The 27,894-nt window shown below is 55.4% G+C and overlaps 12 protein-coding genes across 12 annotated transcripts; 5 read left to right on the top strand and 7 right to left on the bottom strand.

Moving 5' to 3' along the window:
* Positions 1–526: 526 nt before the first annotated feature.
* Positions 527–1,726, bottom strand: MAM_04315 (Deoxyribonuclease, TatD; the record flags this gene model as incomplete). Its single annotated transcript, XM_040823113.1, has 1 exon — positions 527–1,726. One exon carries the CDS (start codon positions 1,724–1,726, stop codon positions 527–529), a length of 1,200 nt encoding a protein of 399 aa, XP_040678992.1.
* Positions 1,727–3,261: 1,535 nt separating this feature from the next.
* MAM_04314 (uncharacterized protein) lies at positions 3,262–4,029 on the top strand (the record flags this gene model as incomplete). Its single annotated transcript, XM_040823112.1, has 1 exon — positions 3,262–4,029. One exon carries the CDS (start codon positions 3,262–3,264, stop codon positions 4,027–4,029), a length of 768 nt encoding a protein of 255 aa, XP_040678991.1.
* Positions 4,030–4,583: 554 nt separating this feature from the next.
* Positions 4,584–5,602, bottom strand: MAM_04313 (Concanavalin A-like lectin/glucanase; the record flags this gene model as incomplete). The annotated part of the gene is made up of 4 exons (XM_040823111.1): positions 4,584–4,872; positions 4,936–4,996; positions 5,109–5,184; positions 5,252–5,602. The coding sequence occupies 4 exons, from the start codon at positions 5,600–5,602 to the stop codon at positions 4,584–4,586; spliced, it is 777 nt and encodes a 258-aa protein (XP_040678990.1).
* A 1,142-nt stretch (positions 5,603–6,744) lies between these two features.
* On the bottom strand, positions 6,745–7,317 carry MAM_04312 (uncharacterized protein; the record flags this gene model as incomplete). The annotated part of the gene is made up of 2 exons (XM_040823110.1): positions 6,745–7,064; positions 7,260–7,317. The coding sequence occupies 2 exons, from the start codon at positions 7,315–7,317 to the stop codon at positions 6,745–6,747; spliced, it is 378 nt and encodes a 125-aa protein (XP_040678989.1).
* Positions 7,318–7,721: 404 nt separating this feature from the next.
* Positions 7,722–8,380, bottom strand: MAM_04311 (kinetochore protein spc24; the record flags this gene model as incomplete). Its single annotated transcript, XM_040823109.1, has 2 exons — positions 7,722–8,294; positions 8,354–8,380. 2 exons carry the CDS (start codon positions 8,378–8,380, stop codon positions 7,722–7,724), a joined length of 600 nt encoding a protein of 199 aa, XP_040678988.1.
* A 519-nt stretch (positions 8,381–8,899) lies between these two features.
* Positions 8,900–9,485, top strand: MAM_04310 (Tetratricopeptide repeat 11 Fission 1 protein; the record flags this gene model as incomplete). Its single annotated transcript, XM_040823108.1, has 2 exons — positions 8,900–9,046; positions 9,156–9,485. 2 exons carry the CDS (start codon positions 8,900–8,902, stop codon positions 9,483–9,485), a joined length of 477 nt encoding a protein of 158 aa, XP_040678987.1.
* Positions 9,486–10,743: 1,258 nt separating this feature from the next.
* MAM_04309 (cell division control protein 3) lies at positions 10,744–12,605 on the bottom strand (the record flags this gene model as incomplete). Its single annotated transcript, XM_040823107.1, has 5 exons — positions 10,744–11,379; positions 11,446–11,924; positions 11,968–12,117; positions 12,178–12,231; positions 12,335–12,605. The coding sequence occupies 5 exons, from the start codon at positions 12,603–12,605 to the stop codon at positions 10,744–10,746; spliced, it is 1,590 nt and encodes a 529-aa protein (XP_040678986.1).
* A 3,637-nt stretch (positions 12,606–16,242) lies between these two features.
* MAM_04308 (ferrochelatase precursor) lies at positions 16,243–17,564 on the bottom strand (the record flags this gene model as incomplete). The annotated part of the gene is made up of 2 exons (XM_040823106.1): positions 16,243–17,271; positions 17,337–17,564. 2 exons carry the CDS (start codon positions 17,562–17,564, stop codon positions 16,243–16,245), a joined length of 1,257 nt encoding a protein of 418 aa, XP_040678985.1.
* A 452-nt stretch (positions 17,565–18,016) lies between these two features.
* MAM_04307 (ku70 protein) lies at positions 18,017–19,968 on the top strand (the record flags this gene model as incomplete). The annotated part of the gene is made up of 3 exons (XM_040823105.1): positions 18,017–18,085; positions 18,150–18,758; positions 18,817–19,968. The coding sequence occupies 3 exons, from the start codon at positions 18,017–18,019 to the stop codon at positions 19,966–19,968; spliced, it is 1,830 nt and encodes a 609-aa protein (XP_040678984.1).
* An 819-nt stretch (positions 19,969–20,787) lies between these two features.
* MAM_04306 (Zn(2)-C6 fungal-type DNA-binding domain protein) lies at positions 20,788–23,889 on the top strand (the record flags this gene model as incomplete). The annotated part of the gene is made up of 3 exons (XM_040823104.1): positions 20,788–21,340; positions 21,401–22,275; positions 22,351–23,889. 3 exons carry the CDS (start codon positions 20,788–20,790, stop codon positions 23,887–23,889), a joined length of 2,967 nt encoding a protein of 988 aa, XP_040678983.1.
* Positions 23,890–24,493: 604 nt separating this feature from the next.
* Positions 24,494–26,206, bottom strand: MAM_04305 (pentatricopeptide repeat protein; the record flags this gene model as incomplete). Its single annotated transcript, XM_040823103.1, has 1 exon — positions 24,494–26,206. One exon carries the CDS (start codon positions 26,204–26,206, stop codon positions 24,494–24,496), a length of 1,713 nt encoding a protein of 570 aa, XP_040678982.1.
* A 644-nt stretch (positions 26,207–26,850) lies between these two features.
* MAM_04304 (ribonucleoprotein (LSM)-related domain protein) lies at positions 26,851–27,369 on the top strand (the record flags this gene model as incomplete). The annotated part of the gene is made up of 3 exons (XM_040823102.1): positions 26,851–26,952; positions 27,029–27,079; positions 27,163–27,369. The coding sequence occupies 3 exons, from the start codon at positions 26,851–26,853 to the stop codon at positions 27,367–27,369; spliced, it is 360 nt and encodes a 119-aa protein (XP_040678981.1).
* Between the last annotated feature and the right edge of the window lie 525 nt (positions 27,370–27,894).

The raw sequence follows: 27,894 nt of genomic DNA, 5'->3' as shown, positions 1-27,894 counted from the left end.
GCTGGTTTGAAGTCGAGAACTATTCGGCCTTGCGGGCAAATGCCTCCGAGGGACCCTGAGATATGTCATATGATTCGAGAAGAACGACATAGTGCATGACACAATACTTGGTCCATGTCGACTCGATGTTTGTGCTGTGTACGCCATGTTTCGGTGTATCAACCTGCGAACAAAACTGACAAATGATAGAGGACTATGTTGAGAACGGACCATCTCTCATCACGATTTCTCACCCGTTCAATACGCATACGGGCGGGCCCAGTCGCGGAGGGGTCTACGGGGACGGCGAGGGATGTCGTCTGGAGAGAGAGGGAGAGAGGAGAGAGGGTCAAGATGCTGCCAAAGACATGCCCACAGTAACAAATACAACCGCGGACAGCTGTTGCTGCAGGGTGCATCATTCTAGTCATGTCGCACCGCGAGCTTTTGTTTATATACGCTAGTTGTGCTGGCTCTAAAATCTAGTCTTCAGCATTCGCTACAAATGCAGTGGTATCCGCGCCGCATTGCTTCATAGTCCCATACGTCATGACTCGTGACCAAGGACGAACTCTTCCAGATTCTTGGCAACCCTCAATATACCAGCCTCCAGTGACCACCCCTTGACCTCACACACGCGCCGATACATGTCCTCTAATGAAGCATCCATCTTCTCCCCCGCAGAATCCAAATCGCTTTCCACTAGAATCCTGTCATCAGGCACGGCACCAACTATTTCGGGGAATTTTTCGCGGCTTGATGCCGTGCCAAAATTGACAGCCATGGAGAGGGATACGTATACCGTTGCTGGGACCGTAGGATTGAACCACTGTCTTAAACCTTCTACAGAGCCGCTGTATGAATGGAGGCAGATCCGGGGCGGGTACGGTTTTCCAGCAACGGCGTTGGCATCCTCCTTGTCTGAGTCGTCCTGTTCACCTGGAGCCATCATGCGTTTCTCACGTCGCGACGCAATATGCTTCTCGTGTCCTTTCCAGCAGCGGGATACCACATCATACAGAATGCCGTGAGCTTGGAGGCCGTGTATGCTGACGGGTCTGCCGGCTTCGCCTGCAAGACGTAGTTGGGAAAGTAAAATGGCTTCCTGGTGCGGCTTGCGCACTCGGTGACGGCTTAACAGCCTGCCTTCCCGGCCGCCGGGTGTCAAGGTACCATCTCTGGATTCGAAAGACGCAGGGTCCCATTTCTGCGGCAAGCGGAACGCCTTGTCGAGGCCAATCTCGCCGACGAGGGCCAGAGGGAAAGATTGCAGTCGGACACGGGTTGAACTGATGAATGACGAAAGTGGCATCGGTGTAGGCAAGGACGCAACAAAGCCATCATCTTGGGGCGGTGGTGTGAGAACGGCCTGATAATGCACCTTCTTGGCGGCCAATAGTGCCGCTTCATCCGTCTCATCTCGTGTCGGTGTTTGTCGTGGTGGTTTATACGTGGGCTCAGCGGCAACGTCATCGTACAGTTGATGAGAAAACCATGGATGCCATCCAAACGAGGGGACGACCTGGCAGCTGCTATTTTGCCCTGCAGGCCTTTGTTCTTGTACTGCTGGTATCGATGATACTGCTGCCGCCGCCGCTTCTGTGTCGCCGTGGCCATCATTTTGGCATCCGGCTCGACGACCCCGCAGGCTTGCCCGGCCTTGGACGCCATGCGTCGACGCCACGCTGGCAACCAAGTCCTGATCCTGGGAACGAGTTGCCATGATAACAAGGGCAGACGCACGCATGGTTTCGAGGTTGGTTATCGAGCGCATTGTGTCCGTAGGATGACAATGGGCATCGAACACGGACAAGTGCCACGGAAAGGTCCCATTATTTGCGGATGGAGGACACTGTGCTTCGCTGTGTGATGAGTTGTCGTCAACTTGGTCACGTCGACACATTATTGCAAAAAGGTGCAAGTTGACATGCTTCCTGCGGTATCAGGGCGCGGCATATAGTAGAAGAAGAAGGCTTGAAAGTGAATCAATAAGTGGTCCGCGGTTTCGGTACATGAGACGAATCGCGTCACGCACCTGCCAGTCTGAAAGTGGATTAGCGTTGAATCCCACTTGGACGTACGTACGGAGTACCTCCGACTACTTCTTGCCAAACGACGATTTTCGTATCCCTGCAAACTGGGGGCGGCACACCTGCCTGGGGTTTCGGGTGCGGGGGTCTGCTGGAGCTGGCAGGCTTGGCGTCTCGATTCTTGTTGCCAAGCGATGACGCCGAGGGAAAGTATTCTTTAGCCTATGACGAAACGTGTTGTGTCGATGTCGGTACTTGTGTGTTGCTCTGGAGAGATTTCTTCTTCAACGCCGTTGGAGGTTTTACGCTAGTCTACTTTTAGACGAGGGGCGGGTCTCGCTACTTACAATCTCAACCGATTAAACCTTCTACCGGGCCCCTGCATTGGAGGAGGGCCGTGGCGTTGCAGGAAGGGCCGCTGTCTCCTTTAGCTGAGGATGACTTGATGCCAATCGTTAGAGTTACATTCATCTCTCCATGGAACAAAGAGACCAGAGAGCGTATGTGGATACAATGCGCCTTGCTGGAATAAAAATTCAACTTGAATCTCAGATGGTTGAAAACAGCAAAATGCGGAGACTTTCGGGGGCCCTTTGCTTGTCAGAGTGACGGAACTGGCCGAGGCTTGCCTTGGGGTCGGTTTTCAGCTGTTGCTTTCCATGTTGGAATTTGGTTTGAAGTCGGACCTGCGCTGGCTCCTCTTGTTAGCTCTGTCGTCGACGGTGCTGTTGCGGTCCATGGACGTTGGATGGTTGTGCCACCAACTCACCAACGACATGTGATTCGGCCCCTCAGTCTCACCATTGCACGGCTCGCACGGCCCATTAGACTCCAGACCTGCTTCAATCGATCGACCCATGCTCCTCCTTTTCTTTATCTGTACTTGATCTCATTTGCTGGTCTCTTGCTGGACTGCATCATTTCAATGATTGCATGCTGACCTGGGCGGGTTTGAAATTGAAGATGGTTGTGCGCGCTGTTGCTGGAATTTAAAGCAGCCCACCGCTCTTTCCTTTTTGTTTTGTCTACCGGTGACCGTCTTGGCACCCGCTTCGAGATCGCTCCTTCCTCATCGACGCACCCGCATTCTATCGCTGCCGTCGACTTTGCTGGCTGTACGTATCGCGTGCTCTGCCTCAAATCACGGCTTCCTTCTCCCTACATATCCCTATCCTGGCCATGCCATGGTGAGTAAATGTGAAGCCGCGGAACATCGAGCCCTCAGCCCTCCGTCATGTCGAGCCACAGAACCATGGCGCTATTGAATCCGGTCTACGCACTCGTCGTTCCATTCCTGTTTGTCGTCACGGTTCCTCTAGCCATCCTCGCAGGCATCACTACGACGCTTGCTTTCGACGTTCTCATCCTCCGCGTTGTCATAGTCTATCTGGATGTCGCGCTCTCCCTCGTACCGCAATCTCTGGCGAATATCAAGCTTCGTCAACGGTATATTACCCGCGAAGCACGCATGCCGCCGGCTTTCAGAAATGGGTACGGGAGTAGCAATGGAGATAGCTCAGCGGCATCACCTACCCAGCAGCCGCCAATATCACATCTCCGAAGACGTCACCGACCCAGCAGCAGCCTCAGCATTCTGTCCACGGGTGGTTCTACAACGCCTGTCGGTGAGTTTGGTATAGGGTTGATGCCCAGCGTGGGGCCAGATCGAGACTTTGAGGGCGTTGGTGGCTGGCGGTCCGGCGATGACGATGAGGTTTGGACGGCAATAAACTCTCGAATGGAATTGCCAGATCGGCAATTCCCGCGACATCACTACCGGTCTCCGTCGGGTGGTGGAGCCACAACACCAGGTGACGGCGGAGTATTGATGATGAAGACGAGACGAAGGAGTTCAGAGTCAAAAGCCGGTGTGCGACCAGCCTCGTCGCCAAACAGTTCGAGAGCCAGGACTCCTTCGGCTTCACGGATGCAAAGCATGACAACTCTTGGCAGCGGCAACTCGGACAGTTACTTTCCGTTCATCATGTCACCAAAAGCCTCCAGGAAAATGCAATTGTAAGAAGTCTCAAACGGCTTTGTCGCTCGTCCGAGGAGCATTGAGCTTGGTTCTGGGTGTGGCACAGAGGCGATGATGACGTATGAATGGAGGTGTCGGGCGGCAGCCGGGTTTTTTAAAGGCTGGATAGATGGGACACGGGACGTGGCTGGCCTGCTTTGTAAACCCTCCTACCTGCTGAAGACATGTGCGATGCAAAGGGGTCTGGTAGGCTGGAATGAAGCAGGGGCAAAACAACTCAAGCACGCGACGGCATCGCGAAGGCTATTTCAGCACATGATATGCCAGCGTCTGGTTTCACCACCCGTGTCGTCGGAAGAAAAGCTCAATGGGCCAATCACGGGTCAGTGTCTCACCTAGATTGGCAAAACCGGACAGAGTAACCAAGTAGTTACATGTACATGTAGAGCCTGGGGCCATGTAGCTTACGCGCATTCGAAACTGGACAAAGCCAGGTGGTGAAGAAACAAGACGTGCCAAGTCTCGGGTGTTGATGCATAGAGTTCGGCAAGGGTGATTCCTCGTCTCAGCTTTGCCGTGCTCCTCGGCAAGGGATGCTACCCATAGATGATGCTCGTGGTCAAATCCCCCCTTCGCTCGGGATGGCAGAGCCTTTCCTCTCCCCTGAACATGATCCAGTCGTCCGCCCCAGGGAGACCAAGAACAGCGCCGGAAGACGTCTGCGCCCGGCAGCCGGTGAAGTCGTACTGGGAAAAGGCCGGGAACTGCCCCGGCGGGATGCTCGGGTTCTCGCCGATCCATTCGGCCGTCGCAAAGCACAGCGACGCCCCGGACGACTTGACCACTTCGGTGTACCTCTCGCGGGTGGACTTGTTCTCAAAATATCTGCGTGGGTGGCTGTTGGTTCGGACCTCTGACGGCACGGTCGCAGCGAGCGCCTCGACTTACATTCTCCCGCTCTCGGCGGACGTTGCGTTTACGCGAACGTGGACGGTGTCCCCGGGGGAAACTGCAACCGTTAGTCCTTACTCGGGCCCCTTTTCCGCCTCTCTTCTCACTCCTTTCATGAGCCCCGGGGGGGGGCCAAGGCGGGCTCAGGCGGAGAAGGCGGCGAGCGGTACTTTCCACATGGCCGTACACGGGAGGCGAGGGCCAGAATTCAAACCACGTATAGTACGAGACGTGGCCATTCTCAATCTAGGCAGAGCCGGTCAGTTTGGCCTTGGAGCCCCTCGACGCCGGAACGGAGTGCGGCCTTGATTACGGTCTGTCCTGTTCCTCCTTGCAGCAGAGCGCCGCAGCCCTTTGTCCCGTCCAGGCCAACCCACTGGTAGAAATGGTAGTCGTGACTGGGCCAGCCGCCTCTGGGGAGGGACACTTTCGGCACGGCCCAGGTTGCTTCGACGGAGGTGATGCCGGAGCCAAAGTTGACGGGGCCACACCAGTTGTAGGAGGCGGAGCGCTTGAAGATGCCGCCTGCTGTGTCGTTGCGAGACGAGGAGGCGTCGCCAGAGGAGGCGGAGGAGGAGGCGGCGGAGGGGATGGTGAGGGCGTGGGCGAGGCGTGCTGCCCCGAGGAGGAGAGTGGGCAAGTATCGCGGGATGAGGCATAGCATCTTGAACTGCGATTCAGGTGAGGACTTTCCATCACGAGCGAGGCAAAGGGAGATGGAGATGGACCAGCGTCTTATATACACACGGATCGTGTCTGTGTGCCACATTCGAGATGCAAGAAAAAATGAACAGGAGAGAAGGCACGCATTGGTCCAGCCCGGGAACTTACACCGTCTAGTTACCAAAAGTCTGCTGAGGCGCAAGGGAGAATATTCACGATCCACTCCACAGCCAAGTACATCTTCTCCACTGGCTCCAACTCGCGCAGAACAGCAGCCGGCCCAATCCGGGAGAGACCGAATCCTCCGGAGACGTGCGCCCGGGGAATGTCACGACGGCCTCCTCGACATGGCGGGCCACGGCTTCGTCTCGTGCCCATCCAAAAGAGCCCCGGGCCGAGCATGGAGCCGTCTGATGCTGGCCGCCGCAAGGCCTTCCTCATACGGCATTGGGGTCAAGTTTCTAGTGTCCAATATATCAGATGCAGATGGCGTCGCGTCGTGGGGTTCGATAGGAGAGACCGCGGGTGATGGGGCGGCAATATCCTGGGGAGATGCTGCGAGCTCGGCCGTGGGAAGCTCAGAGCTGACCGCCACGTCCTTGGCTCGCTCTTGAGATGCACCGGGACACGACCAACGGGACCGGTTCGAGCCGCCTGGCGCAATGAGACTCGGCCGGATGGCGACAAGACGGTTTCACGTGCGACCCCGTGTCGCCTCGGCGTCGTGTTGGTGATTTGCCTGTGAACGTGGGAGGTGCCGCTCCCCAACTATCATCGCGCAATGTCCAGACGTGCTGGCATGGTTTGAAAAGGAACGTCTCTGGGTGCGGCCGGGTGGCTACCGAAGATTCCTGGTCGACTCCGCCGTCATGGTTTGAAGTTTTGAACCTGAGCGTGGCGGAGGGTCTACCGCGAGTTTCCTCGGCACGATTCGCAAAGGGGGAATCCGTTGGTTTCTCTGAAATGTCCCTACCAAGGACTGCCACGTACTAGGCACAGCATTTCACAACGCCTCGGCCGTCATCAGAAACTCAAACCTGGTCTCGGAGCGGCAGTGAGCTGCAGCGGTCTTCATCTCGTATTCGTAAAATGTGCAGCATGGAGCGTGAGTCTCGATCTCCGGTCCTGCACATGCGACCACCGTCACGCCAGCTCAGCCCCCGCGTATCCCGGCGCTATCTGGAACCCGGAAGACGGCACGGGGCCGTGATATTCGTGTGCGGCATGCTCTCCCGGAACAGAGAACCCCCATGCCTCAGGCGGTGGTGTATCCGTATTTGCAGCACCCTCCCTCGCCTTCTTCATCTTCTTGGCCCATGGGCGAAAGTAGAAGACGCAGCCAAGGACCAGGGCCAAGGCCAAGGCCAGAACCACCGGTCCGATGACTGCACCCGCAATCCATGCCTTGTTCTCCGCCACTGGTCCGGGTCCGGCAAGGGCTGTTTCCGTGGGAGACTCCGAGGCTAAGGGAACATTGTCAGGAACTGGCCGTCAATATGCTCTCGCTTCCAACACGCACCCGTGCTGAGCCGCCAAGACGATGACGTCGTCGTCGTCGTCGTCGTCGTCGTCGTCGTCGTTGCGGACGCCGTGATAAGTACAGGAGAGCCCCTTTGCCCCTTTTTTAAAACAAAACCGCTCGCACCGCTGTCGATCACGCTCGCTCTCGGTGCTGTCAATGAGCCCCAAGTCAGTCCGCATAAACCAGTACACCATGACTTGGCGTGCTGCTGAGACGCGTGCATCTTTGCACAGGCCGGTCAAACTCCCGAGCTTCGCGCCCAGCGGTCCCTCATATTTGGTAGCAGTCCCTTTCTCGGGCAGTCTGGAGCGGGAAGGCGACGTGTCAGGGAGGGAACTCTCGGCCGCTGGTCGTAAGGGTCACGCGTCGTGGCTCCGGCGATATATTCAGTGTCTGTGAGCGAAGTCGATTTTGACATCACCAGAGAAGCCAGTGCTGACGAACAGGCCGGCAAGGTTCCCTCGAGGCTTGCTCGCCGTCTACGTGTGCGTCTCGTTCGAAACGTTGTCATCGCTACATCCACGAGGGAAAAAAACAACCGCCCCGGGTATGGCCATGCGCTTTGCCCACCTCCATTCTCACCGACTTCCAGCCTCTCCTACAGAGTCTGCCAGAAGTAATTGGCGTAAAAGTATCTCGAGAACTTCTTGTCCATGTTGACAACGTGCACATCCCCCCTGCCGTCACTCCTCACCACGGCCCGAGTCCACTCGCCGTCCTTTTCATCCCGCTCGATATCGATCCCCAGACTCCTGTACACCTTTAACCGCAGCAGCACCTCGTCGTCGACCGCGTCCCTCCTTCGCGCGTTCTCGTCGCCCCCGACCCCTTGCAGGTCGAGCTCTTGCAGCCGCGCACTCAGGTCCGCCGCCTGCTGCGCCAGCCGCTCCGCCTCCATCTCCGCATCGCTGGCTGCCTTTGCGGTGCGGAACTTGCGCGTGTCCAGCGTGGCGATTTTGGACGCGTGGTCCGTGGCCGAGCGAGAGCACGTCAGCTCGGCGTGCTGCGAGGAGACCGTGTTCAGTTGCCGCGAGAGCTTTTTGAGGGCCGACTCGGCTTCGCGCATGCGCAGCTCGCGGGCCTGTTGGAGCGTCGAGAGAGATTCGCCGATGCGCGAGACGGCGAGCTTGTCCGGGTTGATGTTGAAGTTGTTTATCGTGTGGCTGATGAGCTGTCGAGGCCTCGTTTAGCATCGTCTCTGACGGTGGAAATCGCCGACGCCAGACCTACCGTTGCGGGATCCTCCGAGAGCAGCATTTTGCGCCGTGTCCTGCCCAACGCAGCGGTCGATGCCAGTTCTTTGGCTTTGGCGATTTCCGCGTCGGCCGTGCAGCAATATACGTGACACCGTCGCGTGTTGGTTGTCCTTGTCCGGCCGTGTTGTGACTTGCTTGTTGCATGTCAGGTGTCAGACGAGCGCCCCACCTTTTCCGCCACGGCGCATGCCCATGCGTCGTCAGGGGCAACTATCTTATCACACGCCATCCTGAGCCTAAAGCCGGAGCGTCATCGTCGCCACACCCACGCCCGAGTCCAGCCACCCCTCTCCATCCATCCTCGCCTTGTCAACCACCACGCATCCTCCGTACACACATCTCACGAGCCATCTCGTCCATTCAGCCCGCCGGTGCAGCGCGAAACAAAATGGTCACCCAACTCCCCTGTGAGCCATCACCACCACCCGTCTCCCACCGGTTGAACCAACCATCTCGCCGAGGCAGACGCTAACCACGGTCCATCTTCGCTCGCCCGCAGATGCTCTCGACGCAGAGACGTATGCCACCGCACCTCCACGCCAGCAGCCCAGATCTAACCGTTAGCCCGCACAGGCCGCTGACCCCCTCGGAGCTACACGTCCTGCGAGCCCAGTACGAAAAGGAAGGCGACATGGTGGGCGTCCAGACAAAATTCAACTACGCATGGGTACGTCCGTCCGTCCGTCCGTCCGTCCGTCCGTCTCGCGACACCTCGTCTCTTGTATCCGTCCAACCCCTGCCCCTCCCGCCAGGCTTCTATTCACACGCACCCGCAGGGACTCGTCAAGTCAAACAGCCGCAACGACCAACAACTCGGCGTCCGCCTCCTCAGCGACATATTCCGACTCTCTCCCGAACGCCGCCGCGAATGCCTGTACTACCTCGCCCTCGGAAACTACAAGCTCGGCAACTACGGCGAGGCCCGCCGCTACAACGACCTCCTGCTCGACAAGGAGCCAGCGAACCTCCAGGCCTCGGATCTGCGCCAACTCATTGACAACAAGGTCGCCAAGGAGGGGCTCATGGGCGTCGCTATCCTGAGCGGCGTCAGTATTGCCGCCGGTGTCGTGGGCGCATTCCTGCTCAAGAATGCTAGGAAAAGGTAGAAACGTCCTCGGAGAAATACACGTCCAAAGGGTCGCCGAAACCAAAGTCTTGCAGGAAGGAATACAGCTACGCCAAAGCTCAGACAGAGCACCGAATCACGTCCCAGAGAGACCCCCGAGGCGGGAACGATTGCCTCTTTGCAGACGTTGTATTTGTATAAGCAAGGGAAGCCTACTTTCATGAAGCATACATATAATGATGTCAATTCTAGCACTAGGGTGTCGCATAATCTCTCAGTCCAACAGGCTGGGCCGTTCTGGATCATTTGCAGTCTGTGCCAAACCCCCAAAATTGCCGTCGACAAATAAACATCTCCTATCAAAGATGTAGTCCGATGGACCCGCCGCTCCAAATCAATCACTGCCGCAAGATGCGTAATATGACGCGAACGTAGAAAAGGCGATAAAATCAAATTAGCTAACAAAGACAGGCGAGCCTGGACGGCAATTCCGTGTGTCAAGACGTCAAATGAAAACAACCTGTCCCAATCACACCACTAAAATACAACAGTTGCTGTTCGGCCCTCGACGGCCAAATCATTCATCTGTTCCTGTCCAAGTCAAATCCGCAACCAGTGCTCCATACAGATGCGACAAAGGGTATCCGGGGGCAGTCAGGACGACAAGACAAAGATACAGGTGCTGTCGACCAATCTTGCTGGACATATAGATTAAAGGAAACCATAAGTGTGCACTACACGTCAGTGCCGAAAGACAGAAGATTCCTTCCCGCACATTAAAAAAAGAGGCCTTCTCCCACAGCGAATAGAAGAACCGCCAAAAAAATTGCGCACTTGCGTTCTCAGAGAACGAACCCTCGCAATCCCTCCTGGCAAACACAAGCATGAGAAAACCCCTCAAAGCTATGCTTGAGCTGTCCCCAAGCTTCGCAGCAAGGATAGTTCTATGCACCACCTCGTGAGGTGCCATCACCGCACGCTCACCGAAACTACTCTTTATTTTTCTTTCGCACTGTGAAATGTAGCCATAGTCCGCAGCCCCCTAACCGCTACCAGACCATGGTTCCATGGAAGAATGTTTGCCTGGTTGAGACAAACTTTTTTGTTCAGGGTGATTAGGAGAAAGGCTCTGATGAATAACAAAAAAAATATGGCCAGGCCAGGAAAACTAGAATCGAAAGGCTAGGGAAAGACGTCTACCGGCTGGTGTTAGGCGTGTCATGAGTGCTCCGACGTTGATCGTAGAGATGGCAGATTGTGCGTCGCCCAAGGCTCGAAATGGACATCTCTCATCAATTTTAACGCAATGAGAAACCCTTTCGCTTGCCCTCCTTCTCCAACGGTCGTCCACTTTCAATGCGTTGCTTCTTGTCTTCAAGCTCAGCTCGTTGGCGTTCAAGCTGCTCCTTCATCTCTCTGTGACGGGCGTAGAGCTCCTCCTCGGACTGCTTGAGCTTGCTCTCCTTTTCGGCTACCTTTTGTTGAAAGACCATCTTCATCTCAGCCTCCATCTTGGCAAGCTTCTGCTCATGCAAAGCACGCTCCTCTTCCTGCTTGACGGCAGGGTTCACTTCCTTGAACACACTGGGGTCTTGCGACACACCCATGGCAATGAGCTTGTCGGTACGGTAGTTCTCGTACAGTGTGTTGTTGGTGTTTTCTTTGAGTTCCTCCATGTGAGTTCGGATTAGCATCTGGCGGAGCTTGACGAAGTCACAATGTTCCTCATTGTCAACTTCAATGGTACCCCATGGATATTGGCGTCCACGAACGGCCCGACCATCAGTTGTCTTGATCTCGTTGGTGGCACCGACAACAGCAAAGGGGACCTTGGACATGATCTCGTTGTTCTCAGCAATCGTCTCCTCATCGTCCAGCTCATACCGGGGACCCTCGAAGATCTGAATGCCATGGTGCTTGATATCGGACAAAATCTATGCAATAATAAGCACGATAGCTCAACTTCTACGCATGCCAGTTTCTTGTGTAAAGTTACTTACTCGAGCCTTGAAGCTTACAATCTCCTCATCGGTAAGAGTATCTGACTTCGCGATGACGGGGATCAAATTAACCTTGGTATGAAGACGTCTCATAACTTCAATGTCCAGAGGCTTCAAAGAGTGGCCGGTGGGCTGGATGAAGAAAACACAAGCATGGATACGGTTGTCAACAATGTTCATGCGGTTGACCTTGTTCTCGGCATCAAGGTAAGCATCATACCGACGCTCGATATCGTCAACAATAGGGCGCCACGACTCGTCATTGTTGACAAAGTCACCGAATCCAGGGGTGTCGACAACAGTCAAGCGAAGACGGACGCCAGCCTCCTCGATGTCGGCACTGATAGCCTGAATCTGGACAGTCTTGGGGATGATGTCCAGACTAGGGCCTTTGCGCTCTCTTGGAGGATACAGAGAGGTGTTGAAAAGAGTATTGACGAGAGTAGACTTGCCAAGACCAGATTCGCCTGAGATATATGCTGTTAGTACCTAGCCGCCAGCCTGCAGAAGGTAAACACATACCAACAACCATTACATTAAAGTTGAAACCCTTGCGAACACTCTTGCGGTGCCACTGGTTTGGCAGGTTGGCAAAGCCAACATAGCCGGTGAGCTTTCTTCGAACAATGTTTCGGACGTCCTGGATAGAGGAAGCAGCAGGCTGAGAAGGAACTGCAGAAACGGTGTCAGGTTCATGGCTTTCTAAAGGGTAGGGCGCGGGATCAGGCTTACCAATGGGACCGGGGGGGGCTGGAGAACCCGTGGGTGAATCGGAGCTGTTGGAAGCTGTACGGTAACCTGATTAGCATACTGGCGATGTAAAGACGCGAACGAATGGAGGGTATTGGTAGAGCAGAGGCAAGCGCAGGGAAATGAGGCAGAGGCTAACAACTCAGATCTTTGACCTGGTTGTCAGTGCTATTCTCCGAAGTCCTGGGAGTACTATCCGTCGTCGATTCGGAAAGCGGCTCCTCCGGCGCAGGCCTGGGCGGGTGTTGACTGGGCGTAGTGTACATCTCATCAAAGGACATGGGATTCAGAGGATTCAACTTCGGGGGGTCTTCGACATCAAGCATGCTTCGATAATGTCGAATGGTGTCCGTGACTGACGGAGCTGCTGAAGTCGTTGAAGGCACAGGAGTCATATCCTGTGTGGCCATGATGCTGCTTGTCCGTTTAGAAGCAATAGTTGGCTCTGCTGAAGCGTCACCGTGGTCATGTACAGCTTCTGGTGAAGAGTTCCGGGTGCTGCGCGGTTTGCTCTGTTTTGCCAACTCCGTCGCCATTGTTGATTATGAGACTCGTCGTCTTCAATCAAATTAAGAAACAGAACTAGTGGTGCACAGGAAATGCTGTCAAGTCCAAAAAAGGGGGGCCGTAGGGTCCCAACAATGAAATCCAAGAAAGTGTAAATGCCGTTGAACGAATGTGCAGGGAGTGGTTGCGTTGGGAAGCTAACGGAATGAAAGACATGGGGGAATTCATCAACAGGTTTCGGGGGGAATATTTGTAGGAGCAGCCTCGGTGGGAGGGAGAGGTGGGTTGTATAAGCTCGTAGGAAGATCTGCTTCCCTCTCCTGCCTCTCCTGCCTCTCCGACGGACAGAGAGGTGCTCGTTGCGCATGTTGAATCATTTGAGAAAGAAAGTGCCATCTCACCCATATCGATATATAAAGAGCGGTCGCTCAATCTCAAGAAGAATGGAGAAGGTAGATTCTGCGAAGTGATGGAAAAAGGTCAGCTACGTCAGGGAGGCGCTTTTGGAAGGGGGTTCAGGGGAGAGGGGGCGGCCGACTGCACTTGGGGAGAGAACAGTCTGGAAATTCTTGCATCGAACACGACGAGGCAGGCGCTTGACTCGGCGTGGATGCCGACTTCAAGAGTTCCTGCGATGCGTGCAGTGGCGAGTCAAGTGTAAGGCGAGATTCTGCGCAAGGGGACAGCAATGCGGGAAGAGCCTACCAAGGGAGAGAGATTAAGACAGGAGAACCCAGCGAGCAGGAGCACGCGCGTCAAAGACGGGGTTCGAAAAGAAATATATAATCAAGGAGAAGTCGGCCACAAAGCTGTGGACAGAGAGGCCCGGGGCGGCGCACGAGACGTCGACGTAGAGGAAGTAGCAATGATGGTAGAGAGAATGGCAGAAGTGAAGTCGGATTGGAAAGGACAAAATGGAGATGATGAATGTCAAAGGGGAAATTGGGGGGCGTGCGAGGGTGGTGCGGTGAGGGCGCGAGGGACCCTGGGTGACATGAGGAAATTCTGGTGCGCAGCCGCAAGCCCCCAAAGGCAAGCGCGACCAGCTCTCGGTACATGGCTGGTTCCTGCTGCTGCCCACTGTATTCGCGGTGCAAAGTTGTACGTACTAGACCCTGAAAGGCAGCCGCAGCCAGCGCCACAGCACGCGAAGCCGGCACCCAGCACTGAGTGCCAGCACCTGGCTCCCATCAACTCTCTGCAACACTCTTACCAGTCCTTACATAAGCAGACAGATTAGCTACGGTGTAAGTGCAGCACCAGACGGCAGACATGGATGGATCTCAACAATTCGGCGGGCTGGCGAGGTGCAGGTGCTGGGACCTCTTGAAGGGGTACGGAGTATGTGCTCAACTATGCCCAGTTGGGCCTAGATTGGGCCGGGGACTCAATGATGCCTGGGAAACTCGACGGCAAAGAGCTGCATGGAGGTGCTGGTTGGCTGCAAGGTCTCTCAGCCAGCCAATCCGAGGCCTTGATGGACGGGCCCGCAGGTGGGTACCTTGAGGCGGGAGATGAGGTGTCACACCAAAAGTTGGGCGTGGCCCACGCCACACTTTTGTGTGTAGTAGACCACCTTATATGCTATGCGACACACCCCCTAGCTCTAGCTGACCTAAATGCTAGAGCTATTTCTAGAGCATAGATCCTGGGCAAGGCATACTGCTGCCACGATGTGCTGCCACTATGTGCTGCCACTATCTGCTGCCACTTTCTGCTGGATCTATCTGCTGGCTCTATCTGCTAGGCATCTTACGACTCTACTCGCTTTACCCCGGGCTCATAACTGTCACACGATAGCAGTGGCACCAAGCTAGATATCACTCAGATGATGGTTAAAAGCCTTGAATTAATCTACAAAAGAGAGAATTGTGTGCGCCCTTTAAATAGGTGCGCTTGGCTCCACGCTTTAGGTGCGCATTAACTTTATCCCGTGCGCGTGCGTGTCCATTAGCCCTAGGTGGGTATGCTAGGGCGCGTTGGGCATGCCGTGCCGTGCGACATGAGGAGCCTTGGCCCAGGGGTGGGGGGGGCGCCTACAGGGCTTACGGGGCAGGCTGCAGCAGTGGAAGCCTCGAGGCCGCCTGCAAACTGCAAATCACAGCGACAGTTCAGCGTGCTTGCGAGGCCTCGATGTTGATGAGACTTGAGAGGCCAAGAAGGGGGGACTTCTCCAATTGACGCGATCTGTCGAACCCAACTGGGAAGAACAAAGGTTTCATTCAATACTACTAGTAGTACGTAGTACGTATCCTGGAGACCCGTCCAACCCCACATGTCTCCCTCCTTGGCCTGGATTTCCATTTCGCTGCTGAAGTGCTCGTCAAGCTGACATACATTTGCGCGATTGGAATGTGTTCGAAGTCTGGTCGGCCGAGATTTGACTTCTTTTTTTCAGTATTCAGTCCATCCCTCCACAGATCTCAGTTTACGCGTCGCGGTTGTGTTGGATTACCTGCCTGGGTACGTGCGTACATGACACTCTCCGAGACACTCGAGGCGACCGTGATTTCAACCCGTTGCAGATAGTACATAGAATCGGTGCTTGTGCTGCCCTTTACCCCCCAGTCTCATGACTCCATATGCGCATGTACGCATGTAGTGGAATGTGAAAATTAAAGAAAAAGCAATCAGGCCGGCCGAGCCGTCGTCGTTCTGCTGCGTATTGCGGCCCAATGCCCCAGCTGCTTTCCGGTTCCCACCGTGATGTGATTTAGCCTCGCTCTGACTGACTGACGTACGAGCACCCCGGCGCGATGTCCGAAACAGGCTTGACGTGACACCTGTCTGGCGTTCTCCGCGAGGGGAGCACGGAGTCCGGAGTCAGTCTGTGGCGTGGCTGAAGGGGTCCCGACTCCCTATTACTGTCTGTTTGGGAGGTGGCCAGGTTCAAAATATTCCGGACGAGATGAAGAATCAGGGCAGACCCTCTGAGTCGTGTGTGTGTGCCAATGTCGGCTTCGAGTGAGCTCCTGTTCGTGTCGGCAGCCATCTGCGCCAGACGTGTTGGACGTGTTGGATGTTTGCTGTCGCACCCAGCTCCGCATCTTGATGCAAAGTGCTCGTATCGCCTTCGGGCTTCGGGCTCCAGAATGTGTCGGGTGGGTCGTGGCCTACAAATGGTGGGAGGAAACATGCGACGGCCAATTCTGGCATAGCTAAAAGGGTTTCGGGATACGTGACTTGACAATTCAGGAGACTTACATCGATATGAATGGAGACAAAACATACGGGACAGGAAATTTTTGGGTTTTCCTTTTTTAAGCACACTAGTAGGCTCGACTGGTTTCTGCGGAGCATTCACTCAGACACAGCCTACAGGGTAGGTGAACAATGTACGATAATGTTCGGAGAAATTACCCAAAATTACCCAGGCACGCACGCAACACACGGCAATCGTGCGACCGAGAATCACGTCTATGAATGTGTCGACGAGAGCGGCATCAACAGTATCTGTTCCGTTCAGTGGCGCCCCAATGCATGTATACACCATGTTCTAATTGTACATATCCTCAAGGCCCTCTTGCTCAACCATGTCGCCTACAAATTCGCCTGTTGCCCTGCAAAGAATTTTTTTGTTTCTGTGCACCGCTCGCTCTTGCAACTGGGGCACCGAAGGGTCATTTGCCTCGAACAAGCCTCACGACTCCCCAGATGCGCCTTGGCAATGTCTGCAAGAGCCTCGATAAACACCGGGCTACCATTGAGACTGTCTGCTCGCTTAATCGTCTCCGTGTGGCCACTCTCGCCAATGACTTCGTGGTCCAGCTCGTACAACGTCTCAATATGGTCGGACGTGAAAGCGATGGGTATCAGGACCAAGTCCTTTTGACCCTTGGCAACATATTGCTCCACCGTGGTGGCGGTCTGAGGGCCGAGCCATGCAGACGGACCAACCTGAGATTGCCAGCATAGTCGGTAGGGATTGGAGAATTTAAGTCGTTGCATGACAGCGTAAACAGTGGCGGCAACCTCGGCGGGATACGGGTCGCCTCTGTTGACGACAGACATGGGGAGGCTGTGTGCAGAAAACAAGAGGACCACGTCCCTTCGGCGGCTCGCAGGATACTCTGCCAACTTTGCTTCGATGTTCTGCGCAAAAGCCTCAACAAGTCCGGCGTGAGCGGGCCATCTGTCGATTACGCTCCAAGTAATGGTACCCTCTCCGGCTTCATCCACCCTCTTTCCTTCAAGTCGTTGCCTCCACTTCCACAGCTCGTTCAGGCTGGAACCGGTGGTGGAGCACGAGTATTGGGGGTATTGAGTAAAAGCAACAGCTCGGCCCCCCTTGCCGTTACCGAACCCATCCGAGAAGAGTTGTTGATACATATCCTCAGTAAGAGGATCAGCATATCGGAAAGCCACGTAGGGCTTGTGGGGTGCAGTTTCTGGGGATATCTTGTCCAAGATCTTGCACATCTCGGCGCTCTGGAACTCTGACCACTTTCGGATCGGGGAGCCGCCACCAATGGCAGCATACTGCTTTTGGATCATGGGTGTTCGTCGCTTCGAGAGGAGGGGGCCCAAGTAACCTTGGAGTCGACCCAGAGGGATCAAATCGCCATCGGACTGAGAGTCGCAATATGTCAGTATGACCATAGAATACCTTGGACGGTGCGCGGTGGTGTACGTACAAACAAGCGACTTAAAAAATTGCCAACTTCATCGGTCTTTGACGGTCCTCCCATGTTGAGGAACACAATTGCGGTTGGGCCTTTGGAGCCTGCTGCATCCTGGGTGACGGGCGGCACCGGTGTTGCAAAATGCCTAGTCTGTGTCGCGACTTGGGACAGGACAAGCCGGGAAGATGGATTCCTTGACAGGCCCCTTAAAAGCTGTTTTGTGCAGAGCCGCGATGACATGATCGATGGACTTGAACTCCAAAGGCCGAAAACAAAGGGGCAACCGGCCGTTGTAAGGAGGACGTCTGGCGCAGTTGCAGAAAAACCGATGTCCCGAGTGTAGCTCTGCGCTCGGGATCGGGAACGGACAATATCATGACGCAACTAATCCTGGCGCCGACGCAGGCTGGGACCCGTTACGGAGGTACATGGTTTTTGTGGACCAAAATCACCTGGGAGTAAGTTTCTCTTAACAACTGTCAAATCGGACCAATGGCATCAAAGGCAATTCGTGGTAATGGATCACGTGATAGCGCGACGACTAGCCCCTGTGGCGCGATGCGACAAATCAGCAGCGCGCGCGTACTGGCCTGAAGCTCTGAAATTGGCGGATGATCATTAACGACTTTCAGACTGTTCCGCATGTAGTTTCTCAGTCCTTTGCACTCGGGTCAGACACAATCGATTGAGAAATGGCGGACAGTAATCAAGATTGGAAGCGGGAGCAGGAGGATGATGAGGATCAAGAGATGGATGAGACGGTAATGCGTCCATACAATATTCATCGCCTCAGTTGTTCACGGCATATTGCTGACAACCCCCCAGACTAACAAGGCACAGAAAGATGCGATCATAATGGCCATTGAAGTTAGCGAATCTATGTTGAAGCCGCCACCGCCGTCTGACACAAAGAAGGCGGATCAGGATAGTGCTCTCGAGGCAGCCCTGAAATGCGCCTACCACTTGATGGAACAACGCATCATCTCGAACCCCAAAGACATGATGGGCATTCTGCTCTTCGGAACCAAAAAAACCAAACTTCGTAACGAGGAAGATGGCCGCAATGGCTTGGGGTATCCTAATTGCTATCTATTTACGGACCTTGACGTACCCGCCGCCGAGGATGTCAAGGTGCTTAAGAGTCTCGTCGAGGACGGTGAAGACGCCGATGAAGTGTTGACGCCATCGAGTGACCGTGCAATCATGTCGAATGTGCTCTTCTGCGCCAATCAAATCTTTACGACAAAGGCTGCAAATTTTGGAAGCCGTCGCCTATTCATCATCACTGACAATGACAACCCCCATCCTTCCGACAAGGCGGCCATGTCGGCAGCTGCGGTTCGAGCTAAAGATCTCTATGATCTGGGTATCACAATTGATCTGTTTCCAATCGCTAGAGGTGATGTCAAGTTTGACTTGTCGAAATTCTACGATGTATGTTATCCAGCTCTCTTTGCTGCTCTGCTCCGGTGCTTGCGACTAACGTAGACAGGACATTGTATACCGCGATCCCATTGCGGAAGCCAACAGCACTGCAGTGGCCATTTCCAAGTCGGGCGACGGGCTATCCCTGCTAAGCTCTCTGACTTCGAACATCAACTCCAGGCAGACACCCAAACGCGCATTGTTTTCAAACTTGCCGCTTGAGATAGCGCCTGGTTTGCGAATCTCAGTAAAAGGATACAATATTCTTCAACGGCAAACGCCGGCCAGGACATGCTACATCTGGTTGGACGGAGAAAAACCTCAGATTGCCACTGGCGAAACCACAAGACTGGCTGAGGATAGCACCAGAACGGTTGAAAAAGGGGAGATGAAGAAGGCGTACAAGTTTGGTGGTGGGGAATACGTCTATTTCACGCCTGATGAGCACAAGTCCCTGAAGGACTTTGGGTCGCCTGTTATTCGGATTATTGGCTTCAAACCCCGCGAGTTGTTAACAACATGGGCCAGTGTCAAAAAGTCGACATTCATCTTCCCCAGCGAAGAGGATTATGTTGGCTCTACTCGTGTATTTTCTGCGCTGTGGCAAAAGTTGATCAGGGACAACAAAGTCGGCATCGCCTGGTGTGTGGTTCGGAGCAATGCTCAGCCAATTCTAGCTGCCATCGTCCCGTCCCGGGAACGGTCTGACGAAGAATGTGGAACGCCGTACTTGCCAGCTGGACTCTGGATATATCCACTGCCTTTTGCGGATGACTTGAGAGAGATTAAGCCACCAGACAAAGTGACGCAAAGCTCTGACGAGCTGAAGACGCACATGAGGACCATTGTGCAGCAACTGCAGCTGCCCAGGGCAATGTACAATCCGACAAAGTACCCCAATCCTGCGCTGCAGTGGCACTACAAGATTCTCAAGGCTCTCGCGCTGGAAGAGGAAGTGCCGGAGACGGCTGAGGACGCTACCAAGCCGAAGTACAAGGCCATTAGCAAGAGAGCTGGTGGTTATTTGGAAGAGTGGTCGGGCAAACTCGAAGAAGATGCGGGGACGGCCAAAACAGCCAAGTCGTTGAAACGGGAAGCTGATGATGAAGCATCTGATCGTCCAGTGAAGCAAAGGCGCGGCCCGTCAGGACAGCTCAACCCGTCTTCCATGTCGATGACGGAGCTCAAAGCTGCCATCACACAAGCGGAGAAATCATGAAGATGACGGTCGCTCAGTTGAGGGATGTAGCCGGCTCGAAGGGACTCAGCACGGCAGGAAAGAAGGCAGAAATTGTGGAGAGAATCGAGCAATGGGTCGACGATCATGTGTAGAGCTGAGCCGGGAACAGTGCATTGGTATGCACGTGTACTGACTAACATATTGGGCGGACTTTTGAAATTCTTTTCTCTTTCCCCCTTGGGGACTCGGAAATGTAAGTAGTATCTGACTACAAAAGTGACAAATAGTTTTGTGACGAGGGTTGCATGTGTTTGCCATGCCGAGCCTTGAAGATGAATGAAGTACTAGTAAGTAAGTAGGTGGGAAAGAGGATGATAATTTCATTCAAGGTGACGTCTGGAAGGTGCGACAGCCAAAAAACAGTCAATGTCTCAAGTCACAAAGAACTACACCGCAGTCATTGTCGCTACACGAAGCCAGAAAGGTACCCACTGGGTATCCCAGAAAAAGGGAGCCGCCACAACCACTCCTTCGCACATTCAGCAGGGCGCGCCCCACCAGACGCCCAAGTTCTCAGTTGCCCTTTATCCTCTTTCCAAGTACGGAGTAGCGGTGGTTGGTCTTGACTCTTGCCATCGCCATCGCCATCGCCATCGCCATCGCCAGCAGTCAGCAGCCAGCAGCCAGCAGCCAGCAGCCAGCAGCCAGCAGCAGGAAAGCACATCAACACATCCCATCTCCAGTAGGGAGAGACAAGCCTCGTCCGACGCTCAAGTAGCTACCGCTGTCGGGGCATCGTCGCGAGGCTATGGCCGTCTAGATCATCGCGCAATGTGTTGCCGTCGAGCCAACCACACCATGGCAGATTTTCTTGGCAGTTTCAACTTTGGAACCGACGACGACGTTGCGCCAAACAACGGCGCGTGCTCATCGCTTGACGACCTCCGGGGTCGGCTCCGCGCGCTCATCGACTCCAAGACGACAGACACCCGAGCCGAACATGTTAACGCGACGCTGGATGTTGCCGGTGCCGCAGAGTTCATGGTGAATCTGACTCAGGGGGACAAGGATGACACGAACAACGTTGACCCATTGCTTGCGGAGGATGGAGTGGATGGCAATACGAGGAGTGAGGGCCAGGCGCGCGTGTACACAGCCATGGATGTGCTGAGAGACCAGCCCAACCAAGCCCCTCTGGTTCAGAAGGCTGTGGCCGAACAGATTGCCATGGCAGCTAGTGTCGAGGACAAGAGTGTTTGGGCGCTGCAAAACTCCGAATTTGCCGCCCATGGGTGGGATTTCACCTTTATATGTGAACAGTCGGTTGAGCACTGGAAAGCGCACAACGAGGGCAAGACCCGGTCCATTGTAGGCGAGTATAGCAAAAAGGAACCTGATCCGGTCTTGATGAGTATGTCATTGCGCTTCTCGTTTGTGCCAAGGAGGGTTTATTTCTAACTTGATCTACCAGGTCGACCCGCGTTTGACTGCAGAGGACGGCTGCTCATCACCTTTCCAAGGAAAGCCCGTGCAATATCCGTCAAGTACAACCAAACAGTCATGCACAAAACCGTCGCTGAACTCACGGAACTGCTGAAACCTCCGCCTATGATTGGGCCTCAGAAGCCAGATAGAAAAAAGCTAGCAAAGGCTGCCAAATTGGCGCAGGAAGAAGCCGCCAAGGTCAGAAGAAAGAAGAACAGAGAGCTACAACGGGCGCAAAACGGCGAGCCTAATGGGCAGAAAAGGAAGAGGAAGAAAAAAGGAGCCGAACAGACGCAGCAAGAACATTTGTCGTTGATGCATCAAGCTACTCAGGCCTTGGACCATGCCGGCATGTCTCAGCTTAGTGAAGCTAATGCCGCCATGGACATTGATGCGAATGAACATGGTTCTGCCGCAGGGCGTGGTTCCGCACACGAGCAAGCGCATTCTGCTTCCAAGCCGTTGGCTCTCAATCTTACTCCGGAGGAGGCAGCGCGACGAAAAGACGTCGCGACCAAGCTGTTGAATGAGGCGGGAGTCAGTCCTGACTCGCTCTCCAGCGACCAGTTCAACATCTTTGCAAATCAGGCACCAGACCTTCAGAAGGAATCGCTCAACATGTTGGTCACGTATGGAGCGGAACGACTGCAGATTATCCATCCCAGCAATAAGGAAAGCTCCGCTCCAGTGCCACCCTCCAGTGCTTCCGCGTCAGGCGAGGGGGAAGACTCTGGTGCAAGAACGACAACGAGAGAACTTGTACTGGAAGAATCAACCCCAAAGGGCATGGGGAAGAGAAGCTCAAGACCACTTGGGAAGTCGCGCCTTGCTTGCTTTCAATGCAAGAGCCGCAGGGTCAAGGTTTGTTTTCTTACCTTCTTCCCGTTCTCGTTGACGGTTTGTATGACGTAGGGTGCTAACACCAAAGTGATGTAGTGTCCAAAGGAGAGACCGACTTGCACAGAGTGCCAAAACGGCCAGCTTCAATGCGAGTACCCGCCTCAGCGACCAAGAAGGCGAAAGACGAAGCCTGATGCTCAAGCGGGCGATGATGCCGAGGCCGACGTTGATGCTGATGCTGAAGGTGACGATACTGAGAAAGAATGCGATGAGACGGTAATGCACGAAGCAAACGCGGATATTACTCTTGGAAGAGATGAAACTACAAATACGGAACAACAAGAAGCGCCCCAGGACGACAATGACTTTAGCTCCGATCATGGTGCGCCTTACTCGTATCCTCAAATCCCCGCGCCGGACCCGGTCCGGGATTCTGTCCACGATCCTGTCCATGGCCTCCATCAACAGCCGACACAACTTCCTTACTTCCAGTCCGCATTGGGACTGGCACTTCCACAACCGGATCCTTTGGATGACCCGCCGAGGGCTCAGCTAAATAATGGAATGAGCTTGTCGGGAGGCAGCGTATATTACTCGGCATATCCGCCGCCAGAACCTGCTCCTGCAACAGAATCACACCACGAGCCTGAAGAGCGGCGGCCCGCTGAAGCAAATATGAGCACCTCGAATCACAGAAGACAAGCTTCAAATAATACCCCGACAAGCACCAATGCCCCGACATCAAGTTGGACTCAGCACAATAATGATTTGCTAAGAACTGCAGGCCGTCAAGTATCACCCCTGCTGCAACACGGCCATGCAGTTTCTCAGAGCCCCGACCTCGCGCCAGCGGCTCCCCAGGTCAACATGGAAGACGCCGCGCTCTTGACCCATGCTGCTTCTCATAATCAGTCATACGCACCCAATTCCAGCATCAAGATACACCGACCGACGCCGCCACAGCAGAAGTCTCCGTTTCAACCTGCGTACAACTCGCGCTCCACGTCGCAGCAAAGCCATCAACCGTCTAGCATGACACCGCAGCCCAGGACGAGTGCATTCCAAGCACCGCCAGCACCCTCAGCACCGCCAGCACCATCGGCACCGCCAGTACCAGACACACATTTGAATATCCGATATAACAATATGCAGACACGGTCTTCACTGGGCGGCCTGGCAACAGCGCGATATGAGAGCAGTGACGTGGCTGACTCTTCCAGCAAGATTGGCTACAAGCCTTACTCGTATCAGAAGAGCTCTTCGGGCGCAGGCTCAAGCAACCACGGTTACCCGACGCTGTCGTATAATCCGACAATGACGTCTTCGGGAATACACGGGTCGCTGGCTGCATATGCCGGGCTGCGGCCTGAACAGGGGACTCTGGGCGATAGGCAGAACCACCGGCAGAACCATCGAAGTCATCAGCAAAACCATCAGCAGCAAAACCACCAGCAAAACCACCAGCAGAACCATCAGCAAAACCACCAGCAGAACCGTCAGCAAAACCATCAGCACAGCCAACACGGCCAACAGTCACAGAATTGGCAGTATGGGAACCAGGGGAATGGATATGGACAGAGTCAGGGGCACGGGTATAGCTGGGGGATGGGGGAAGGATGGAACCAAGGGCACTAGGTATCGTATTAGGCCGGTCACGGATTGATGAAGGACGACGAATGAACGGCGAGGCCGGCGAGGGCTTCCATATACCCAATGGAATGGAGTTTCGAATGTACCGAATGTACTCTAGCTCATACACGACATGATCACCCGGTGAGCGTGGCTCCGCTATCTACCCTTGACCGAGACTTGGGGAGACGCGGCGCTTTCAGTGCCCTTTTCATGTAAATAATTCTTGATCCGACGAGGAGATTTTCAACAGCCAAGGAATGCCGACTTTGAGCACGCCTGGACGGTGATGGCCGTGCACATGTGCACAAGGGGAGCCCGCACGGTCGCTGAAGGGATGAGCGCGCCGAGCAGCGCCGGGCCCCACGGGGGGAGATGACGGCCCCACTTTGTCTCCGGGACCGAGACGTTGCCGATTGATTGACAGGTTACCGGCGTGAGTCGTCTCGCCGCCCACAGCATACATGTTGCGCTGTACGCACGGACTGTTGTTGCCCCGGCTCTTTGGCTCGTCAAGTCTCACGGACAGTCTTCCGACATGGGACACCGTGGACATTCTCATATGCGTGGGTGGGTATGAAGACGGGCCTTCTCTAGTCTCCATCTCGCATCACGTCTTCAGACCAGCAGCCCTCTTCGTGATTCTCATCCGTCTCAGCAGTCTCTCCACCAGAGCCGCCGTGTGCTCATCCTTCTTCAACGCATCCACGACGCCCCATATTCTTCCGTCCTCCACCTCGGCCGCCTTTGTCAACAGCACCTTGACCCACGCCAGCTGCCTCGTCTCCAAGCCGCCGATGCCCGCCAGGGCCTTGTCAGCGAAGCGGAATGCCAATCCCAGCTCCCCCGCTTCCGCGACCTTTGCCACGAGGGCTCCGTACACGTGGGCGTCTCGAGCGGGGTCATCGTCCTCCGCGACGTGGGCAGTATAGTCCCTGGCAAGGGAGCGAGTGGTTTCCTCGTCGGGGCTGTTGATGATGAGGGTTTGCATCATGGCCGCGTTGGCCGCTTCACCACAGAGCGCAGGCACGTGGCGGTAGAGGTCCATGGCCGCCTCGGAGCCCTGCGCGTCGGCGACGGCTTCGACCACGACTCCGACGACCGCGACGGGGAGCTGCTCATCGCGTGCCATGGCGCGGAGGGCCGTCTCGGCGTCGCGGGTGAGCTTGGGTTGCCGTCGGAGCGCCTCGTACACCGCTCTCGTGTTGCCTCGAGCGATCCGTATCCCGTTCTTCTTCATGATGCACAGGATTCGAAGTGCGCCCGCCACGTCGCCGGATGCGGCGAAGGCCTCTGCTACCGCCTCGTAGTGGTGCGCGAGGACCCTCGTCCGCTGCGATATCGTGTCCAGTGCCTCCGTCGCCAGAGAGGCATCGCCGTGCCGTGCGGCCGTTGCGAGGACGTTTTCCACTATCCCGTCCGCTGGCTGCAGGAGAGAGCCTCTGACCACGACGTTCCAGGCAAAGAGCGTGCCGGTGTAGTGAAAGGCCGAGCTGCACACGTCCAGCGCGTAGTAGAGGATGCTTGCCATGGCCATGTCCTCGCTCTGCATCTTCTTGCGTCGGTACAGGAGGGACATCATCTCGTCCAAAAAGCCCAACTTGCCAAAGACCATGACGAAAATATCCAACACCCAGACGTCAATGCGTGCCCCTTGTTCCATCATGTCGGTGAGCCGCGCAAAGGCCAACTCGTACTGCTCGTCGCGCAAGAGACCCAGGGCAACGCTCTGTCTCGCCGAGGTGTCGACTGGGAACCAGAATTCCTGCATGGTGTCGAGTGTTTCCTGCCGCAGCGCGTAGTCCGGGTGGTTTGCGAGCGCGGCCAGCGCACTTTGACAGACGGCCGCTGTGGGCTTCACGTTGTGCGACGCCATGTCGTCGAGGAGCTTGCGGATCCCCCAGACGGATCCTTGCGGATCGGCCATGGCGTCCATGAGGCACTCGTACAGAAAGGGGGTCGGTGCTTGGTGCCGCGCCGACAGGAGATGGCCAACGAGCTGTATGATTCTTTCGTGACGATCGATCTCCTGGCCGTGGAAGCTCCATCCCCGAGCATCTCGGACCGTCACAAGCGCCGCCACGATCTCCTCCACCGACGCCGCCCGCAGTGTCTCCTCGCTTGGTGGTGAGGGCGTCAGCAGGCGTTCGTCTCGTGGAACCTCGTTCCCGGACCGCCGAGCTTCTTGTGCATCTCGCATCGCCTCCTGGGTTTGCAGGCCCGCAGCAGCGCTCGCAGCACTTGTGCCATGCCTCCTCCTCTGCGGCAGTCTCGGCGCAGCCACAGCCGCATCTGGTGGTGCCGGCGCTCTCGTAGTCGTCATCACCACCGACGGCCCCGAGCTCACGGCGCGCCGCAAAGCTCGCCCACGCAAAGCCGGGCGCGGGCAGCGCCGCAGCCCGTCGTAGATCAACCGACTACCGCGCATCGCGATCCATGCCTCCGTCTCTCGTGCACGCACAGCCTCGCAGGAATGGAGCGAAAAGGGATGCTGCCTGGTTCTGGGCAGAAGCATGCTCGACACACGCAAAGGAGAAGAGGAACAAATCTTGCCCGCCTTTTTTCTCATCGGGGTCGAGCTCCCACAAAGCGGGGCAATGCATCTCGCGGGGCGCCGCCGACCAAACAACCGTTCCTGGCAAGACATGTCGTCGTCGTCGTCGTAGTCGCCGTCGTCGTCGATGGACAACTCTCTTGACGACTGACGAGTGACTTGGCTCGACAACCACAAAGAACAACCATCTGCAGCGCCAGCAGACGCATCCCCCGCCCCCGTACACCTCGATCCTCGACGACGCGCGCCAGACGCTTTCCGTCGCCGCGCCAAGTCCCATCATGGTCCGTCAAACGTCGAACCGCCCTCGCGCGCGCACCGCCGTCCCAAAAACCTGCACAGCTTTCCAACTCTAACTCTGCATCTGCACATAGTTGCCCCTCAGCCTTCTCAACGCCGCCCAGGGCCACCCCATGCTTGTGGAGCTTAAAAACGGCGAGACCCTCAACGGACACCTTGTCCAGTGTGATACGTGGATGAATCTTACTCTTCGAGAAGTCGTACAGACCAGTCCGGTGCGCCATGCCGCTTCATCAACCGGGGGGGAAAGGGGGGCGTGGCCAACACAGGAATGCTAACGGTGGTGCGCAGCGAGGCGACAAGTTCCTCCGGTTAAAAGAAGCTTACGTCAAGGGCAACAACGTACTGCCGCTCCCAAATCCCTCCTGGTCCAACAGCAGACAGACGTTGGACCATGCTCAGAACGCCCGCTGACTCGTTTCCAGATCAAATACCTCCGCGTCGACGACGACATTATCAATCAGGTCAGCGAATCGCAAAAGGGCCAACAAGGAAACTTTAGAGGCGGACGTGGTGGTCACGCCTCATCAAGAGGGGACCATGGCCACGCCGGTGGTCGTGGAGCTGGAGATAGGGGCAGGGGAGGACGGGGCTCCGGCCGCGCTGGAAGGGCAAGGGGCCGAGGCCAATGAGTACAAGTGCTCCGTACCCGGGGTGCGAATTTGGGAATGTAGAGATGAGCAGACGGGCTCGATGCGGGAGTTGCTGGAATGGACTGCGCGTTTCCATACCCGAATGACGATGATGGCTTGGTGCTTGGTGCGCGGTGCTTGGTACCATCAAAGGAACATGGAAGTCTGGTTGAATAATGCTTTGGTTGCCGGCTGTCAGTGTCTCAACGGTGCAACACAGCTTGAACGGGAATGCGCCTGATATGCGGGCAAAAACTCGCATCCATGTGAGAGGACTTGGTGAGGCTTTGTGTGTGATTACTACGAACGAGTACAACATGCAATACAGTCAAGGCACAAGAAACCAAGTCAAAAGACACGGCTATTTAAAAAATAAAACCGACTTGATACTACATTACAACTGCATCACTGTCTACTCTTGAGATTCACAATAAACCAGGTTCTAGTTCCAGCATTCCCTGCCCATTCTGCATGCGTATTAGAACGACGAAACAAAGCGAGTTTACAACCAACCCATCATAAGCA

The sequence above is a fragment of the Metarhizium album genome (assembly GCF_000804445.1).
Source record: "Metarhizium album ARSEF 1941 chromosome Unknown scaffold_9, whole genome shotgun sequence".
Lineage (NCBI taxonomy): Eukaryota > Fungi > Ascomycota > Sordariomycetes > Hypocreales > Clavicipitaceae > Metarhizium > Metarhizium album.
Note: the sequence above shows the minus strand (reverse complement) of the source record. Positions and strands in the feature narration are given on the sequence as shown.